Source organism: Elgaria multicarinata, chromosome 3 (genome assembly GCF_023053635.1).
Source record: "Elgaria multicarinata webbii isolate HBS135686 ecotype San Diego chromosome 3, rElgMul1.1.pri, whole genome shotgun sequence".
NCBI lineage: Eukaryota > Metazoa > Chordata > Lepidosauria > Squamata > Anguidae > Elgaria > Elgaria multicarinata.
The window spans coordinates 32,917,337-32,938,246 of record NC_086173.1 but is presented as its reverse complement, the minus strand read 5'-3'; the positions used below and the strand labels follow the sequence as shown (position 1 = coordinate 32,938,246).

The 20,910-nt window shown below is 43.2% G+C and overlaps 1 protein-coding gene across 2 annotated transcripts in view; it reads left to right on the top strand.

Annotated features, from left to right (window-relative positions):
* The first annotated feature begins 677 nt into the window (after positions 1 to 677).
* Positions 678 to 20,910, top strand: part of CA10 (carbonic anhydrase 10) — a 321,453-nt gene continuing 301,220 nt past the window's right edge. The window contains exons 1-2 of one of the 2 annotated variants that reach the window (XM_063123160.1): positions 678 to 706; positions 1,642 to 2,120. In XM_063123160.1, coding sequence (XP_062979230.1) covers positions 2,060 to 2,120 — 61 coding nt within the window. In that variant the 5' untranslated portion in view covers positions 678 to 706; positions 1,642 to 2,059. The other variant, XM_063123159.1, reaches the window with a different exon arrangement.

Here is a 20,910-nt window from a genome sequence, read left to right as displayed (position 1 = left end):
ATATTCACACACAATTTCTCTCTCTCTCACACACACACACCGGAGAGAAGGCTTGCGCAAGGAAAAAGAGTAGCCCACTTCATTTACCACTACAGATTTACGCAGCAGTCCTACACAGCCCTCGCCTGGCTGGAAGTAGGTCCCATTGGGTCTTAATTTCGGCTAGGTTTGGCCCGACCTCAGCTTAGCTTCTTTTCTCCACTCCACCCCCGCGCAAAGATTACAGCTTAGGCTGCAGCTCCGGGGCTGCCCGCTCGCCGCCGCCGCCGCCGCCGCCGCCGGGGTTTGGGCAGCACGCGCCGCCTCCCATAGCGGAACGCCGCCTCGCGTCCTTGCGCGCGCTGCCTCGCGCCTCCGTCGCTGCTCGGCTGTGCTGCTGCGACGCCTGGAGCTCGCGGCGCGTGGCTGGCGGACGGGCTCGGGCGTCCTGGACCCCGAAGCGAGGTGCTCCCTTAAGTGTGCGGGCCTAAGTCTGGCGGGGGAAAGGCGCCGGCGGCAGCCTCCTCCTCCTGAGAGCATTCCCACGGCGCCTGCTTTGGACACAAAGCTGAGGGCACCTGGAGCCGCTGCTTGACCTCGCGCTCTTTTGGGGACTGCAGGCAAACTGAGAGAAGAACACGCACGCGCGCGCACACACGCGCGCAGCCGTCCCCCCCCCCCCCCCTTTAGGAGGTGAAGGAGAATCCGGCGCTTTGGGGAGGGGTAAGTACGCAGGCGCGAAGCGTCGGATGAGAACTTAGCCGCACCGGGCGACGCGGGTCTACTCTGAAGTAAGCCCCATTGAGTACAATGGGACTGGCTCCCGGGTAAGTGCCTACAGGGTCGCCGTTGCAGCCTTTGGCTGGTTTGCGCTTACCAGGGAGTAAGTCTCTTGGAACTTAATAGGACTGACTTCTGAGTAGCGGTGCTTGGGACTGCCGGGGGTGAGGTGGGGTGAGGTGGGGAGCGGCTCGCAGACTACTTTTGCGAACTCTCCGCCGTTTCCTCATTATTTTTAATTTTTTGGCATGCCCATTTTGGAGTGGGGGAGGCCCTCGGATTCGCTCCTGTTAAAGGGTTTTTGGTGGTTGCGGGGTGGAATCGGCGTGTTTTATCCGCTTCACGAGGCGGGGAGTCTATGCATGTATATAAATGTGGTATAAACAGCCGCCTTCACTCCCCTCCTCCCCCCCCCCCCCCAGTCTTTAATTTTTTGGGCTTCTTGCAGATTTTATTAACCCAAATAAAGTGTTTAAAGTAGCACACAAGGACTAGGAAGACACGTTAGGAAGAGCCAGGACAGCCTGGGCAGTGTATTTATTTATTTATTTATTTTATTTTCTCCCACTATGAATTCTCCCCAATAGCTTGGAAAGAAGGGAAGTAAGAAGGGGGGGGGGGGGAGGAAAATCTGTAGGCGAGGGAAGAACGACCCCTGCAGTTGCATTGCGGAAAACCTCCTTTTGCTTTGCTGGGGAATTAACGAGAGCCTGAGCTGTTTTTTTGGCAAGGAGACCTGGGTTTGCTATTTCGTCCTCTCTCTCTCCCTCTTCTCTGTAGTCTGTAGATGTAGGTGAAATACGGTGCAAAAAAAAAAGGGAAAAAAAAGAGGAGCTTAAATCCGTTGCAATGTGTATTAATCTCTTTGTAATCATTTTGTAGCAAGCAGGAGAGAAGGAAACACCAGGATGGCGATTTCCGTGGCGATGATGCCCCTGTGAGGCGTGCGGAGTTTGGGGACAACTTGCTGTTCTGGTCCCCTGGAATCTGAGACTTTCCGGAGTGGGGATCGGTTGGCCTTTTTTGTCTATGTCTTGTTGGGAGATCTGGTGGATTTTTCTCGCTCTCCTGGAGGAAGAAGCCGGTGCGGGTGGTTGGCTCCTTGGTCTTTGGTGGAGGGCGAAGGAAGAGAAGGGATCTCGTTTGAGCGGTGCGGAGAGAGAGCTCGGACATGTGTCAGCACATCTGGGGAATACAGGCTGCAAGTCCAAAAGGAGATTTTCTGGGATCATTCAAACTGCGATATTGATCTTTGTTATTTTTTTCCGCCGAGGGATGCACTTGGCATGAGAATCGGAGGATGGAAATTGTTTGGGAGGTGCTTTTTCTTCTGCAAGCCAATTTCATCGTCTGCATTTCAGGTACGCAGCAAAACATAACAAACAGGAGGAGAAATGTACTCCCTGCTGTCGTTTGCTTTCCTCCCTCCCCTGTTTATTCCTAAGTGCAAGCGGGATACGTTTTAAAAATTAACAACATGGCCTTACTTTAAAAAGTGTGTGAATTTGTTAAGCAGCTCCCAGGAGCGCTTGCCTGTTCTCTTTATTTGGGCGATTGTCTCCCTGTATGGGTTGCAATAATGAAGTGCAGTGATGTGTTTTCTTTCCCTAACATTTTTTTTATCTTATTGGGAGTGTGCCCTGGTTGCCACAAATTAACTACTTGGTTTTATTAATCTCGAAAGCATTGTGCCTTTGAAAGTTGTTCAACTTCTTGTTCTGGGAGGCTAGTTCTGTTTTCTAGGACATCTCGGTGCTCACAGAAGCAGTGGTTTCAAACTGGAGATGCTGCATCTGTGTGTGTGTGTGTGTGTGTGTGTGTGTGTGTGTGTGTGCGCCCCATCCCAAATGTTTACTCCACGGGTATCAAATCCAGATGCTTAGCCTGGTTTGGCTGGAAACCCTGATGTGGTGCTCTTTGGCTTCCAACATTTCCCCCCTCCTTGTTTTGTGGCAGGCAGGTGATACCAGTTTGTCAGAAAGATCCTGTCCAATTAATGACTCGGCATGGCCTGGCGTCTGGCATTAAGGATTACAGCAATTTATTCTCAGGGAAAATGCACTCTTCTACTTCAGAAACCTTGGCTGCTTCGTTAATTTGTTGATGTCATTCATGCTGGAATAATTATGTTGCAGCCAGAGAGCAACAGGGAGGGGTTGTGGCTGCTAGCTGTGGAGTTTGGGGCACTTTCAAATACATCCTGGCTGCTGCTGCTTCCCTTCCTTACAAATGAAGGCTTCTGCTCTCCAGCTTCTAAGCAGGAGGCCAGCAGGAGAGAGTTGAAGCACCACTGGCCCATGGCTCAAAGGGGAAAGCCCCAGGGGATGCCCTCAATGCCAAGCAAGCAAAAACAAAGGTATGCCTCCACAGCACCACCCCACCCCATGTCCACCTCCAGGTTGTGGGCTTAAATCGGATCTCTGTTTCTTACTGCATTGGCAGCAGCGCCAGCATATAGTTGCAATCCCAGCCACCCATTTTGGGACGAGCCTTCCTCGGCAGTCTGCAACCTTTCAACTTCCCATCAATTTGGTGTTTTCCTCATTGGAGCAACAGTGTCTGCCTCAACCTGTCCCTGCTGGCCCCCCTCCTCCCCAGAGTGGTGTCATCTGAGGCTGTTCCTTCCACTAATCCGTTGCCTCAATGACCGACCCTGCAGCGTTGCCAGATGATCAGTTTGCCATCCTTGCAACAGAGCCTCAAAATTCTCAGTTTTACTCTTGCCTAGGGAATGGGCAAGGGGGGGGGATCAGTTCCAAGGAGAGGTAGCTCTTGCTTTCCCTCCTCTTTCTCTCACAAACAGCAGCATCATAAACCACCTCGGGATGAAAATGCTTTAGGGCTGTCACATTCCAGAGCCATGTCTCACCTCCTCGGACAGCAGTGATGCATCTGCTTTGTTGCTCATCCAACCTCATTTGGAGGGGTGCAGAGGGATTCCCCGCTTTTCTTTGCTGTCTTTGAAAAACCTGAACTGTTCCCATGACACATCCCTGGCAGTAGTGAGAGAGAGAGAGAAGGAGCCCAAGGTGTGCCTAGGAGACAAATAGAAAGCTCTCTCCAGCATATTCAATTGTTGCTATAAGCAGCGTTGCTGCTGCAGGGAAAAAGGGGCACAGAGCAAACCCCCCCCCCCCAATTGGTTGGGGCAAAAACTGCACTAGATAAGGTAGGGGGGAGAACTTCCTCTCCAGCCATCCAGCACTCACTCATGCTTATTTTTGCTTAGATCCTGCTGCCTCCCCAAGACACTATTACATTTAGTACTGCATTGAGCAAGCCCAAAATTGCATATATTCCCAAAGAAGAGTTGCAAAGAGCTCCATGCTCATTAGGAACCCCCCCTTCAATTCTCCTACACAGACAAGAATTATCGTGTGTCTGGCAACACTGCCATCTCTTGCACTGCTTGTGGTCGACACCACCTGTGCCCGTGAGCTCCATCTGGAGGGCTTCTGGATGTTACATCAGAGCCTGTGCAATCTTGTCCTGAAGGTTTTGACCCCAGCCGGGGGTGGGAGGCAGAGAACAACTGTCTAAACTCCTGCTTTTTAAAAGGTATTTTAAAAGAAGGAGGTTAGACAGTTGCTCCCTGCCTTCTTTTAAAATGGGGACTTGCCTTTTAAAAGATACTGGACAGTCCTTGTTGGGAACAAGAAAAGCTAACATGTTAAGAGTGGCAACAGAGGAGAAATATAAATGATAAAGATTCTAGTTTGTTTCAGTAAATCAAAGAGCAGTGTAATATTTTGGGAGAAGAAGGATTGAGTATAGTGATCTAATGTTAACACATGTCCCATCCTTGCTCTGATCTTACTTCCTTTTACCCTTGATTTTTATGTATTAAAATGTATTACTAATGATATGTTTTATATGCCTAGGTTATCTTATTGACCTTTTGCTTGAAATAACTGCACCTTTCTTTTTCTGGTCTATTGACTGTAAATAAAGGATTGATTGATTGATTGAATATAGTGAGGGCTCTCTATCAATCTGTCACCTTTTCTAGGGAGTGAAATCATTCTTTGATAGCCATCTCTCTTCATGATTAAACAAATAATAAGAGTCACACTCTGCCTGTGTTGTTTGCTTGGCTGAATATTTTGTTCCAGCCAGATGCAGTGTATCTGTTGCCTCCATTTAACCTCCAGTCCCTTATTTTTCAGAAGTGTTCCTTTTCCCTTTACAATCCTTGCCATGCAATCCTTGGCATGTCTACTCAGAAGTAAGTCTCAATGAGTTCACTTACTGCCAGGTGAGTGTGCAGGCAATTGCAGTCCTATATACTCTGGCAAAGGAGTGCATAGTTAATCCTTTTCGCTAATAGATGGTGCTGGGCCAATACTTCTATTTCTTCCTCCTCTTCCTTTTATAGTGCTGTCTGCAGCAATATATAAGATTAGTGTTTTCTAGGAGCTTTTTCTGGCATGACTGGGTAATGAATGAAGTATTAGGACATATAATGATGCTTCCTATGAATTTTTCACAGTTGACAACTTAATGAAATGGTTTCTTTCAGAATCCATTTTTTTGTAATTATAAAGTGTATATTCAACATGGATAATTGGGAGGAAATGGTGTTTTTAAAAATGATAAATAATGTCTTATTTAACAGTGACTTAAAATGAGGCAAAATATGCATTCATCCATTGAAACAATGGAATTAATTGACATTAACACTGGTGATTTCCCCCCTCCCATGGGGTGTTAGCAAACTGGAGACTAATGATTGTGCTCTGACTGGTTTCTTGTGCTTCTGCTTGATCTGATTCAGTCTTAAGTGGAAGGATTGGTGCCCTTTGTCTCAGTAGCTGTAGTCGTGTTAAAAAGTAAGGAGAAGGTCCGGTCAAAATGGCATTGTGGCTATCAGCACTCTGGATATAGCACTCTGGACTTTTTGAGCATGACTTCTTGCATGATATTAATAGCTGTAATAGAAATATGTATTAAGAGGACCTTTTATGCAATATTATAGTAATTTAACCATAGCTTTCACTGCAAATAGCCTTTTACCTTGGTAAATATTCTTTTTCATTCTGTACTTGAAATTAGGGTTGGATAGTTTTGTATTACAGCCTTTCTGCCTCTCTTAGGTTAGAATAGAACAAACTGGGGCCCTGTGGTGGAAATGAATGGTACCTGAAGATTTGTGGGAGGCCACTTTAAACTCTGAAGGTGTGTTAAGGGTGCTCCATATGGGGAACAGAGTAATTGCATTGTCATTTTGCCAATCCCTGGCTACTTAACATACCTCATTGATTCACACAGGTAATTCATTGAAAGTCAGGGTTTCAGTTACTGGAATTTTGGCTTGCTTATATTGGAGATAATTGGTTTTTGATATGGAGAAGCAAATATGCTGTGGGGTTTGTTATCCCTACATTATATTGGAAGCTTGTCAGCATTTATTTTAGCTTAAAAAGTAATTTATGCCTTTCAGGTCTTTGGAGACCAGATGTTTTCTGTTTCTGGTAATAAAGTAATAATTTGTCAATTTCATACCTGAGTGATTATCAGACTTAGTTTTAGAGAATAATAATAATAATAATAATAATAATAATAATAATAATAATAATATAAATCTGAAACTGAGGCCATATTAATGCCTTCTGGGGAAAAACTGTGTATTTTGTGTGCTCTGGAAAAATGATCTACTGTGAAGACAGGTGATGTCATAGGCTCAAGCACTCTATGGCATCATTAGATGAACATTGTGCCAAGGAAACATTGTCAAAATAGGGATGTTAAAGTAAGATCCCATCTGGCTGCAGCTCCCCAAGACCTTTAGATAATCGTGACACTGTGTAAAAGGCATATAGATTACGCTATGCACTTCTCTGGCCCAAATCCTTTTTTCCGTGTAATGCCATGACAGATTAATTAGCAGCAACATTTGCAGCTGTAGGTGGTATATTCCTGATCACATAATGGCTGACACATTTCTTTACACAGTCATTTATTTTGCACAAGCCTTGAGTAATGTTTTCATAATGTTAAAAATGAGGTGGCCAGGTGCCATAGAAAACATTAGCATCTCTTCTTAAACATTGGCAATAGGCAATATGAATACATATACCCAAATTGCAGTCATTCTTGTAAGATATTTTTGTTTTGGACAACAGTATCTTGGTGCAACAGTTCCTGGCTTCTGTACTTTAAACTTGCCACATAGCTTGCTTTTACAATTAGTGTGTGGTATGTGCCATCCAGACTAAGTGTGATTAATTCCTATGAAAATCAGTGGGTCTTAAGGCTCATTAACAGTGCCCTTGAATTCGATGGATTTTGATGTGATGTAAGCACAGTTACCTTCTGCTGTTTTATAACCAGCATTTGTTAATATTCTGTACATACAAGAATGAAAAGCATGCAGGTTATTGTAATCCAGAAACAATTCACATTTTCTGACATTTTGTGTCTGTACAGACCAAGAATACTTCTGTTTGACTCTGAAGGCCTTTTTGGGGCCCTTATTGATAAGGCTCAATGAAGATCAGCCCTCAGTAGAGCTCTGACTCCAAGCCTGTCATGAATAAACAAGATGCCTCTGGCCATGCACAGACTATTTTTTCACCACCAAGTAACCACAATGATGTCACTCACATCTGAGATTTAGAAAGCCTGGCTTCTACTAAAAGCCTAGCACCTGTTTCAGGAATTAACCAGTGCTTCTTGATTGATTTATAATCTTCATTAATCACTTTTCAGTCAGGGTAGAATTCAAGATGAAGTACAATAGAGTGAAGGATTAAAAACCACAGTTTGAGCATGGCTTGTTTCCATAAAGTGTACTTCAGATTAACCACAGTTCATCCTCATCAGAAGTAATGACAATTCATGTTTAGTTTAAACCAGAAGCTTCTAATCTCCCGGTCAGGCTGGAGGAGGGTAGGGGAGAGCATGCAAACCAGAGGATAAGTCAGGTGTGTTCACTTCGCTTTAGACTATGATGTTATGGTAGTATTACATCCATCTGAACTGGGCCTGTGTGTGCACCTGAAACCACAGCACCTTCCTGGTTGCAAAATCCTCTTTGGCTATTATAGTCAAATCACAAAATCCATGGGATCTCTTATAATATCTGAAGCTCCTGTTAGTTTCACATGTCACTGCAGGAGGCCAGTTGGTGTCACTATATATGAACATGGACAGCACTGACATACAGATTGATCCTGTGGGGGCCTACTCATAAGTAAGTCCCATTATGTTCAGTAGAGGTTTGTTTCAGGAAACTGTATTTGGGATTGCAGCCATAGTTACTTTGAGCAGGCATTCAAATTATGAGTGTAATTCCCCAGGTGATGAAATTGGATATGCACATAGTGCAACATACCCTTATCACAGGAAATACCTGAGATCAGGACATTTAAGCCATCTCCCCTGAAAACTGGTACATTGCCTGCCTCATATCAGAGGCCAACATTCTAGCAGGAAGCAAGTAAGGTTCAGATGGGATGGGAATGCTGAGCCAGCTTTGCATTGGGGTGGGGGATTTTCAGTGGCAGCCAGGAATGTCCAAAAATAGTACAAGCCATACCTTTGAGACTTCTCTCTTTCCACACATTGAGAAGTTCTCATTTCACATGTTCTAACTATCCTTTGATGGGGGAGGGGAGTGGGGTTCTGGTGGCAATCCAGGGAGTATCTATAATTGTAGAATGCAACCCATTTTTATTAAGTACCAAACCACTATTGTTTAGTTTTACTACCTTCATTTCACTTCATTTTAGGTGCATAACAACAACAATTTCTCCTAGGGAGAATTCCCCTTCTCTAAGGCCTTTCTCACACCAACAGGGACCACTTTCTCTCACACTTACTGGGTTTCACTGTTACCAGACCTTTAGGCTCAGGCCCAACTCAGTCTTCTCTCTACAAGGACACAACTTGTACTGTTCCCTTTATTACCGCCTTCTTATGTAGCCAATAGCAGAAGGTGTAGGATTTGTATAAACAAATACAATTTTATTAATTACAGTAAGAAATTGTTGAATAATAATCAAGTAACTCTTAATAGCTCTATCAATATATATTCTCTCATACACAGTACTCTAGAGCACACTCTCAAACAATCCCCTCAATCACCATAGACCTCTCTCTCCCTCTCAGTCCTAAAATCCTATCCCTGACTCATCACATAACTCTGATCTTATTCCTCATTCCTAGTCCCTGTCTCTATCCTGACTTACACATCACAGCACATAGTTTATATAGCACACACACTTCACCCCCTTCATACACTCAGCCACACAGCTCACATATGCATTCTTCCTGTCACTCAGCTCTCTCACACCATAAAAATACTCACCATAACACAGAGATATAACAGGAATACATAACTATAACCACAAGTTGGCTTTATATAGACATGTAACATCACAAACAACAACAACAGCAAGGCAGACTTGTAATGGTCACATTTTGGAAAGTGCCTACTGCCTAATACTTCAATTCTGAACCCATTTCTTAGAAGCTAGTCTCTTAAATTGAGTTTATGGGATTTGTTTCCAATTAATATATTTAGGTGGGATGGGGAGGTGGTGGTCTACTAAAACTAGACACTTTGAAAGCTCTCACTATAGTTTAGAACTCTAAGTATCTTACAGTGAAATCCTAGACATGTCTATGCAAAAATATGTCCCACTGAGATCCCTGAAGCTTATCCCTAGGTAAAGGTTGTAGCCAATGTTAATCTTACTTAGTGTAGTCCCATTGAAATGAATGGGATTTAAGTTAGGCCCACATTGGATACAACCCTAAGGTAAGTACCAGATTTCATCACATAGGTTCATCATTTAGGTTCAATGAGATCAGGATTGTGGTCTCATGAAATCCTACTTCCCATCAGTAGACTTGGGAGTTTATCAGAGCCGGAAAAGCCCATTGTGCCTGGCCATCCAGGTAGATCAGTATCTGGACAGCATCTGCAGAATAAGCCCTTTAATTGCAGAAATCTCCATATCTTTAGCTCATGGGAATATGTCACAGAAGGATAGCTTAATTATACTGCACTAACTGTATTGTAATTATTTTTATCAGACAGCTAAACCTAAGGCAAAAGGCTATCTCAGCTGGTGTCTCACCAGACGGTCAGATTAAAATCTGTCGCTTGTAACTATTTTTTGAGTTTTGTCTTGCTATCATATTCTTAATTAAATTACAATTTTAGACCTTAAAGACATAATTATTTTAAGAAAACATCTCACCAGAGCCATAGAAGAAGATGTTGACTGCTTGGTGGCAGAGTGCCTTACTCAACTAATAATACATATGCATTTTTAAAAAAATAGTGAAGATGATTTATTCTTAGTTTCACACTAGATATGCCACAGCACAGTTCATAACAAAGAGGATCCACAGAAATTGCAGCCAACAAGTAATACTTACTAGCCCGTCTGCACCTATCTGTATCAGTTATGGCCCAAAAGAAGAAAAGGACTCGCCTTTGTAAAGCTTCCTCCTCTAGTTATCTGAAAGCAGTACTAGTTACTACATGACTGGCTGCCTACAAACTGGTGATAATAAATAAATCTTAGTTTTCAACATTTTAAAATATAGTACCTAGATCCAGAAAGATAAATTAAGTATTTGTTCAGCCAGAAAACTTAGTGGAACAGGCAAGTTATATTTTCCTTCAATATTCCCACATCAGTAGTGAGAATCCAGACATGTGGGAGTACCTCATGCTGGAGATTTGTCATCTCTGTGGGCCATGTGGATTCCACCAGGGGTGGTGAGAGATGATAATGATGATGATATAATATTTATTTCTTACCCGCCTCTCCCTCTGGGTTGAGGCGGGGAACAATATTGAATACAAAAACACTATAAAATATATAAAACTGATTAAAAACATTTTAACTAATACATTATTAAAATAACAGTCAGACATCTTAAAATTCAACTGGGTAGGCCTGCCAGAAGAGATCAGTCTTTATGGCTTTCTTAAATTTGGAAAGACTGTTAAAATCTCTTCACTGGCTGCCAATTAGTTTCCAGGCGAAGTATAAAGTGTTGGTTATCACCGTTAAAGCCCTACATGGTTTGGGTCCAGGCTACATGCGGGATCGCCTTCTCCCATACAATCCGACCCGCACACTCAGGTCCTTTGGGAAGAATCTACTTCAGTCAACCAAAACTAGGCTAACAACCATTACCCAGAGGACCTTCTCTTCTGCTGCTCCCAGACTGTGGAATGACCTTCCGGAGGAGATTCGTCAACTTGACAGTCTTTTAGCATTTAAAAAAGCAATAAAGACTGATCTATTTCAGCAGGCCTATCCAGTGAAATTTTAGAATGTTTTAGGATGTTTTAAGGATGTTTTAATCATGTATGCTATGTTTTAAACCAGTTTTTAATGTATTTTATATTCACTGTTGTTCCCCACCTCGATCCAAGTGGAGAGGTGGGTAAGATTTTATTATTATTATTATTATTATTATTATTATTATTATTATTATTATTATTTAATATTTTGGTGAATCTCTCCCAGTAGGCCATTCCACAGTCTGGGAGCATCAGAAGAGGAGGTCCTCTGGGTGATAGTTGTCAGCCTAGTTTTGGCTGTCTGGAGTAAATTCTTCCCAGAGGACCTGGGTGTGTAGGGCAGATTGTATGGGGGAAGGTGATCCCGCAAGTAACTTGGACCCAAACCATGTAGGGCTTTAAAGATAATAATGAACACTTTATATTTTGCCCAGAAACTAATTGGCAGCCAGTGAAGTGATTTTAAAGTTGGTGCATGAAGGAAGAGTCGGCCAGTGCTGGGAAGTGAGTCCCCCTGCTGATGAGCTTTCTCCAGGGGATGGAGTTTGGATGTCACCCCTGCCCCCTGCCAGAGGATCCCCAGGAGGCTGGATTGGGAAGCCCACTGGGCCAGTTTAGGCCTATAGGCCAGAGGTTCTGCACACGTGATGTGAACAAATCAGAGACCAGTCCAAATGGAAACTGATTGTATACATGAACTGTATGGATGGGATGCACAATGCTAGAACATCTCGTCCTTGAAATAACATAAAGACAAGACAAAAGTTCCTGCAAAGGCTCCTGGTCATTTTTTGCATCATCTTCTCGCTCCTTTTTTTTACATGCTAATAGTTTCCATCTCCTATCTTTTTATTCCTGGACTTTGCTGACTTTGCTCTGGGTAGGTTCGCTTGCTATCAGTGCACAGACCCTCTTTGTTCCTTTATGCTGACAATTTGGGAGGTCAGTGAAGCACAAGTTTGCCATACAAAATAGGCTAAGCCATGATCAGTTGCCTGGACAGTATGGGGCTGAACTGTATGCAGTGGAGGCTGGTGGCTCCAGTATCAGTGGGGCTGTGAATCCACTCTAAGTTTCAGTCAGAACCACTCAGAACTCTAAAGGTGCTGAACCCATTTTGATGTGGATTCATAGTCTCACTGACATTGGAGCCACCAGCCTCCATTGAGTGTATAACTGTTTCTAAAGCAGCACCTTAAATCTTTGATAGACTGATGGTGACCTTTCCGTGCAGTAGTACTGCATTTGAGATTTCACATTTGTTCTTGGCAGGCTCTGAATTGGGCCATGGATTCATGGCTTGAAAAGCGATAGTTGGCCCCAGAGTTTTAAGTGCTTAACGGAGAGGAAGAATAAATCTGCTGTGTATCCTTCTGTTTGTAGGGATCAGCAGGATCATACAAAGCTAAAGTCCCTGCTTTAGCTTGGTACTTTTGCTCGGTAATCAGAGCTGTGCTTTGCTAGGCCTTTGGGGGTATGTGTTACATGCTAATAGTTTGATCAGAAATGGCTTTAACAGCCACTGTGATTGTGGAGCCAATAACGATAAGTTTAGAACTATGGCAATGATGCTGTTATTAGGTAAATGTCAGTCAGATTTGATGTGGAGTGGTGGGAGAATGGCGAGCCCCAGTTCTTTTGCTAGCACCAGTCCATACGCCCCATTCAACAGTCCCATTTACTTTGTCCCGTAGAACTCAATGGGGATTGCAGAGAACCAAGCCAGCTTCCATTTGCATAGCCCTGATCATGGTTCTGTTCTTGGCCATGCAAGAGTGCGACAGTCAAGGTTGAAATATGAAATTATTTAAAAGAGGACTAGTGAGAGCCCTGGTTCATGCAGTAAGAGTTATAGCAGCCAATTGATGTTTTCTTATATTGTCTCTGTCTGTTTTCTGTGTTATTCAAAGAAGGCATTTTGAGGAGTTTTTAATTGTATGATGATCTGAATGGAGCCACATGTTCTGTTTCATTGCCAATATGCTTCATTTTCCAGTGTCAAAACCACAGTGGTCAAAAAAATGCCATTTCCCTTTTAGCAAAGAACATGCATAAAGGTGTGAGAATTACCTCAGCTGTTTTTTTAGGTATATTTGAACATCAGCATAGATGCTCTTGTGGTCCTGTGTTCACAAGGATTTCCCCCCAATCTCATTGGTCATGGCAAGATTAAAAAAGGGGATGCAGAGATTAATGGCCTGTTGTGACTAATCCACTAAGTCCCCTTTCCCAGTCCTTCTCTTTAAATTGACAGAGCCCAGAAATGGCTAAGAGATATCAGGCAAGTTGGTATCACATTTCCATAATTCAACAGATTTGCTGATTCTACTCACTTAAGCACTTTGCAGCTTCTTTTGGCATGACATATAATAGGCTGGGGTTAGGAAGCAGGCACAATATAAGCATGGACTGTTGAAGTCTAAGAGCACAATTCTATTCATGCCTACTCAAAATTAAGTCTCACTCTGTTCAAGGGGACTTACTCCCAGGTAAGTGGGAATCGGAATGATATGCTTCCTTGCAAAGCTGTTGTGGCTTGGGCAAGTCACAGTCCCTACTGCTAAACAATGATCAGTCGTTAACAGATACGATGTTTAGGAACCTCTAGCCAGCATTTGCATGTGGATCTCCGAGGAAAGACCTAGTTTGGCCTAGAAACTCTATTTGATTTTGCATCAGTGGCATAAGGGTTCTAGATCTTTCAAGCATCCCTGAAGAAAGAACCTCCTCATATCTCTTTTCCTTTGGCATCGCTCTCTCTCTCTCCTTTTACTGATCTCGCTTTAGTAACTCTCTGTTCTTCCCTTTGCATTACCCAAATCCTGCATCGTTTATATTTCGAGTCTGTTCTGTCGCAACCAGGCCTTCTGTGCAGTTTGCCAGATCTCTAGTGCTCTTCCATTACCCTATTTGGCATCAGCAATTCACCCACCTCCCTTTTTCCTCTCATCTCACTCCCTACACTATAGGAATAATCCAATAAGCTGCCATTCCAAGCTACACTCTGTCTGTATTTATACCAACTAAGCATATTCATTAATCTCTTTCTCTTGTAATAAAACTTGAGTCTGTAGTTTTTTGTGAATTTCCCCCTCTGTTATAAGTATAAAAAGCAACCTTCCTGTGGCATGCTATTACTCTTGGGCCAAGATCCTGGAAGCGTATGTTTGATAGTTACACATGTACACATGCATGTATCATATGTAATCGGGGACACATGTTAACAAAGCAGCTTTAACATGTATAAACTAGATTTAAGTAATGAGGATTTCTATGAAGCTCATAGGTCAACAGCTCATAGGTCGAATCTGGCAGGGGTAGTGGTTGTCCTCTTCCAGTGGCCATTCTAGAGGCCGCAAGAGGTATGGAGGTAGTGGCTGTTGGGCAACGTGGTGACCACCTCTTTGTAAAATGTTGGAGAGTGCATGGAGATGTGTGGCAAAGTGTGCTTTCACATCCCATACTGTCACATCAAAATTTCCTGCCATGTGCAAAGCTGACACACTAGAGAGAAAGACAGGCCAGACATCTCTCTCTGGCATGCAGGGATGATTTGACATGACATTCCTGGAGAAAATGTTTTGCAACCAAGGGAGCAGTACTAGTTCATTTTTATAGCAAAGTGGGAGCAGCATGTGAGAAGCTGCAGCACAACTCTCTGTCATATCAAGAGCACGTTTAAGTTGGATGGAGCACATAGGAATTGCTGAAAAAGAGGAAATGCATCACCTAAAAAGAGGACAAAAGAGGATAGCCCTTCAAACAAACCATCCTCTGTAAAAGAGGACACATGGCCATCCTATGTCAGTGACCACCAACAAGTCAGAAATCAAGCCAACAAGATCTGTGGACCATTGAATATCCTTTCGCTCTGGGCAAAGGATGATTGAGGGTTTCCATCTAAGGGAAAGATTGTCCCTTGTAGGCTAAAGTCCCTCTTCTCCTTCCTTTCCCTTCTCTTCCTGTTCTCGCCTTCCCAGGTGTGCCTTAAGAGATACAGGAATAGCAAGTGAGGAGTCTCTAAGGAAGTACTCATAGATTTGATTCTTTTATCTTTCGTTATGCCTTTACTTCGTGTTTTAAAGAGTAGGATGGTGCCCAAAGACTCAGTCCAGTTGGCCTGCTAACGTGTTAATATGAGCACAGAGAGCAAATGTTATCCAGTCAATGTAAACAAAGATGGTGGGGGAGGGGGAGGGCAGAGAAAAAAGAAATAACTTCTAAACCAGGTCACTGATGTAGATAACTGTTCATTTCTGAACTTCCCCTTCCGTACTTAAAGAAACCCATTATGTTGATCAAACTGACCATGTGTGTAAACAAAGCTGGTAGATGAAGACTCCAATCCTTCACACACTTAAACAGGAATAAGGCCTATTGAACTCAGTGTGGCTTCTTCCTGAGTAGACATGATCAGGATTGCTGATCATGGTGTGTGTGTTTGCTTTAACTGATTAGCAATCTGGAATCTGATGCCTCTGTGTAATCATTAAATTTGTTAATGTGAGATTTCAAAGCATGCCTAAGTCTAGCATGAAATGTAAGTATGACTTCCATAAAACATCTTCAATAAATGTTCTACTTCTGCCTAATCCTAAACACAGTGACACTTAAGATTCTTCTTTGACCCTGTAATGCAGCTGTGTTTTTTATCACTCCCTATGAAATAAACTACTTGAGCAAATATGCCTTTTGTGTAGTTCTCTGTGTCTTGGAAGAGTAATTTGGATAGCTATGTTGTTCACTTGTTATTTCAATAATGGCACCTCTGCATACTAAATGCAAATAGCCCAAGGAACTCTCCTTGTGGGACAGCTGGAATTGACTGTAGAGTAATACATTTAAACTTGGTTCTTCTGCACATGCTGTGGCTCCAATTACAGGCTCATCAAGGGATTTAATGGTGCATTCTAGGAATACTTGGGTTTTCAGCAATATCCTTTTGAGGTAAAGGCAAAGAGAACTGAAGCAAAGCGTTGGCAATTTTTCCAAGTGAGTGTAAGAAAGAGGGTGGTTATTAGAATGTGGCATAAGAATGTTAGAGGTTTTCCTGAGAGTTTTTTGCCAGTTATTCAGAAATACTACCCTCTGGCTTTGGCAAAATTAATGTTGCTGTATTGACATAGTTATTTTTATGAAGATGGATAAGAGAAGCTTCAGTGTGTTGAGGAAACCAGTTCCTCTGCAAGTGATATACTTGTAATTGGCCAAATAGAACAGCCAAGGGCCTTTTTGTTATATAAACATTTCTCTTTGAGAATCACCTATAGATGTTCTAGTTTCTCAGTGTACATGCATCAGTTCTTACTATGACTGACAGTTTTAATTGGTTTAATCCAGGGGTAGGCAACATGATGTCCAGATGTTTTGGAATACAACTCACATCATCCCTCACTATTGGCCATATTGGCTGGGGCTGATGGGAATTATAGCCCAAAACAACTGGAGGGCACTGTGTTGCCTACCCCCTGGTTTATTTGATAGGTCAGACAATGAAAGCCTCAGTGATTAATAGGTGGGACTGCAAGCGAAGTCCCTGTCAGTGTTCAAGAGCATTAGATTGGATCTGGAAGTCAGGAAGAGTTAAAATGGAGCAGGGACATTTCGGTGGTAGAGCACATGTTTTGTTTGCAAACATTCTCAATACTGAGCTAGATGGCCTAATGGCCTAACTCTGCATATGCTTCCTATGTTCCTAAGATGTTTGGACAGCAGGACAGTCACACCAATCTTGAACACAGTGGGGCCTTAGTTCTGCTGTGGGTACAGGGCATATGCTGTCATGTGTTAGGGTACTATATTGGATGCCCCTCCCATTGCCAGCAAGGTACTGAGTTCTTCTTCTATTGTAATCAACTTTAACTCCATGTTTGTCAGCAGCATTGCCGTCTGCAGTCTGAAAAGGGAAGCCTCTCAGACTGGACATTCTTTAGAACTATTAGGTGCAGGTACCATGACGAAAATGTCAGAATTTTCAACCAGGAACAGTGATATGTTAAGCAATACAGCAGGATTGTTATCACAGCTTTAGGAAAAGGTGGGTTGACCTTATTATCATGAACCTATAATTGGTTATTTCATTTATTTTCAGTTTTTATATACCACCTTTCAATGTAAATTTTCACAAAGCAGCTTCCAATTTTTTAAAAGTGTTAAAACCACAATTAAAAACATTGCAAAGCCTTCATTCTTTCAGGAGGTCGCTTTGGAATCAGGGTTGTGTTCCTGCCCCATCCTCCTCACAGAAGCCATTTCACGCATGTGTAGTGCAAGGTGTCTTTTGATGTACTAATTGAGTAATTGAACGTGTACATGTGCATTCATCCAGAGGCTGCCCCCATGTCAAAGTGCTGCACATAAATGGAATTTTAATTAAACAAAATGTTGAGTGAGTGCTCCCATTTAGGGTTCCAGTTAAGCCGTGCCCTCTTCCAGGATACTTCTTTCCATTCCGCTTCCCTCCTGGTTTTCCAGTCTGTCCGTCCCCCACACACACTCCCAACAGTCAGCAAGCATTTTGTGGCCACTTGAGCATGCTCAGTTTTCGTTGGGCTATTTTGGATCTTTGGCCCCTCCACCTTAGGATTTTTTTTTCTTAAAATGTTTTGCAAATTTTAGGGTACCTCTGTGCGTGCAGATACCTCCTTCTTGTGAGTGCAGTTTTGGCTATGCAAGGATCTGCACTTGGAGAAATAAGATCACAATTAATATATACAACTGATTTACGTCTATTGGAGACACTGATGTGAAAAGATAAAATAAAGATTAGGGGTAGAGTCCTGTGTTTTTCTCAGTACAAAAATAAAATAATAAAAGTAGTAGTGATTGACCTGTGATGAAGCCACAACAGCTTTGCAAAGCAGGGGATCATTCTGCTTTCCACACAAGTGCCTTGGGCATCAGTGATGGAGCTTTCTCTGCCTTCTGTCCAAGCTCTGCAAGGGGAGAACAGAAAGTGTTGGATGGGCACCCAGACTGCAACTGTTTTGCAGGGCAGGGGATTATTTTGCCTGTCTTATCATGTGCTTGGATCTTGGGAACCAGTGAGGGGACTTTCTCTGCTCCCCTACCATGACCTGCGAGGGGAGGGCAGAAGCTGTCAGACACCCTATCCTCCGCATTTCTGATTTCTGTGAAAGGGAAGAAGCTATTCCTTTGGGGAATGGGATAGTAGGGCATTGTTTCAGTGCTCAACATAATATCTGACACCTAAAGGAAATGGAAGATATTCCTCATGCCCCTGCCCAGACTCAGGGATCCCCAAATTCTGTTGATACCTCGGTCTACTCTCCCTGGTATATCAGAACTAGAATGTATGATGATACATTGATTTACAGGAGCCATAAATTAATTTACTTTTTGTAGACTGAAACTGAGATACCTCTTTGCAAGGTTAGATAGTATGGCAAACTTTGCCAGTTGTCCAGATACTTGTGTTCAAAGCAAATTAAATACCACATCAATTTGAATTCAGTCTTTAGAACTGAGACTGCTTTAGCATCTCCAAAAACTTACACTGTGAGTTCCCTGGGGTTGCTTTTCTTCTCAAACCCACTGCATATTCTAATGTCTTCAAAGGTGATCTCCAGATGGAGTATTTTTTAAAAGGCCTGTGCACTTCAGGTGTGTGTTTAGCTATTCTTGAATACTTTATTAACATATGGTGCATTTTGCTCATTACATTTGAGGCCTGTGCTTTTGGGAAACTGCAGTAACACTAGGGAAGTAGACTTGGTAACAAAACATGCACCCGTAATAAGTTTTTCCAGTTCTTGGAATTGTGAAGCTATGCACTTACATCTTTCTCTCTGGAACATGTTAAATATAAAGCATACCTAATTACAGGAGAGCCAACCTGTTCGTAAATTGCTCCAAGACCACTTGTTCACATTTTTAAAAAACCAAACTCTTTTTAGTACAGCTGTGGTTCTGAAGGACGGATGCTGAAAATGTTGGCACATTTTTCTAGAAGATAGTGTACAATTATTTAGAGGTGCCCCTTTATATCACATCACTGCAGAGTATCAACCGAGTTGACACGTTCTATGTGGGTGAAGAATGCTTCCCCGTTGCTCAGCATCTTAGTGGCCATGTCCCTGGGATTCTCAGCAGTACAGTATATGTTGCTTGACTCTCCATAACACTGAGCACGTAGGTATTTGGAGCTTAGAAAACTGCTCCCCACCATCAGCTGGAGTGGGAACATTCCACACTCTGGCCAAATGGAGAAGTCAGGAGTTGACTTTACAAATAGTGAAACGTCTATCATTATGGCCTGCAGCATTTGTAGGAGGGAGGGCCTGGATATTATGGGGAGCTCAGTTGAGGCACAATGTCCATGGCCATAGCTAGATGGGGCGATATCCCGGGGCAATCCCCGGGATCATCCCTGTGCGTCCACATGACGCACAGGGGATCCCAGGAGCAGGGAGGGATGATCCCTCCCTTTCCCCTGGATCTCGCCCTTCCCTTTCCGCCTGTTTTTTCCATGGTCTTGAGGCCGTGGAACATGTGGGCAGGCTTCGCAGTTTGTCCCGGCTCCTTGCAGTTACTCTCAAGGAGCTGGGAACCGGCATGGGGCACAGAGCTCCTGAGGAGCTCTACGTCCATCGGGGCTGGGGTGGGGGAAGTGGGGAAATTAATTCTTTTTTAAAAAAAAACACCCTACCTTTTAGTGCATGAGTGCTCATGCACTCCTTCTGTTTTTTTAAAAAAACAAAACGGCAGGCGCGACATCCTCTCCCTCTGAGATTGTCGCGCGCTGCATGTAAACAGAGGGGGAGATCTCGCAATAACAATATTGCGAGATCTTCATCCCTCTGTTGCGGTAGACCTGTAGATCTAGCTGAGGCTGGAGTGTACTCTGGACAGAGAGATACAATGCATCTCCAGTAATGTCCCCATTGGAATAGGCCTGTTCATCTTGTGTTGCAGATAGTGGGCAGGATTGCCTTTATTACAAGTCCAGTGCTTCACGTTTCCCCATAGAAACAACTGACAATCATTCGATGATGGCAGATAGTAAAAGGAGATGCCACAAAAGTGTGAGGCTAAATCTACCCCTACCCCTTGTGACCTTCACTGTCTGAACCTGGGGGTGCAGGCTGCCTCCTCCTGACTGCGTTCCAAATAACAGATTGTGTCCAGATTTATTTTGGATCCCCTGTGCTGGAGAAAGTGGACTTTGACGCCCTTTCCTTCCCAGAGCAGCTCCTCCAAATCACTAAAAATGCGACATGGAGAGTCAAGAGACCCTGCTGAATAGGGTGACCTGAGTGGAGAGATCTTCAACAAGTACAGCACTTCTTCTCATGAAAGGTCATTGTCCCGATCATCTGCTACCTTCATTTTCCCATTCCTTTGTCTGAATAGACCTACCCTGGGTTCTGTTTCTTGGTCATTACCAAGCAGGATTGGGCAACTTCTATAGGATTGAGGGCTACTTCGGGGGACGTATGTCCAAAGGGTGAGGCCAGACCAAAAGGGGTGGGGACAAAGCAAATGGGTATTACTACTAGCAATCCTAAGAATAATAAATCCTTACTGCAGATTCCCTTTCCCTTTTATTTCCTAGCTTTCCATTTGATTTCACCTTTTCAGATTCGTAAATTCATTTCTTTAATTTGTTTTATTTCACTTTTTATTTTTCTCTAATTGGAGTGTTTTCTTAATTTCCAGCTTCTTTTTCTTCTTTAATTTCTTTTCTTTAATTTCCACATCTGTGCTGTACTGTACCCTATCATCCACTCATGTAATTCTTTTACTTGCTGATAGGGGTGTTGGAGGGATCCAGTTGGGGGGTCAAGCTCAGCATGTTTTACTCCCCCTCCAGACTCTAGGTCGACCATCAGCTAATTGGAATGACTCCGTGTGCAATAGATTGG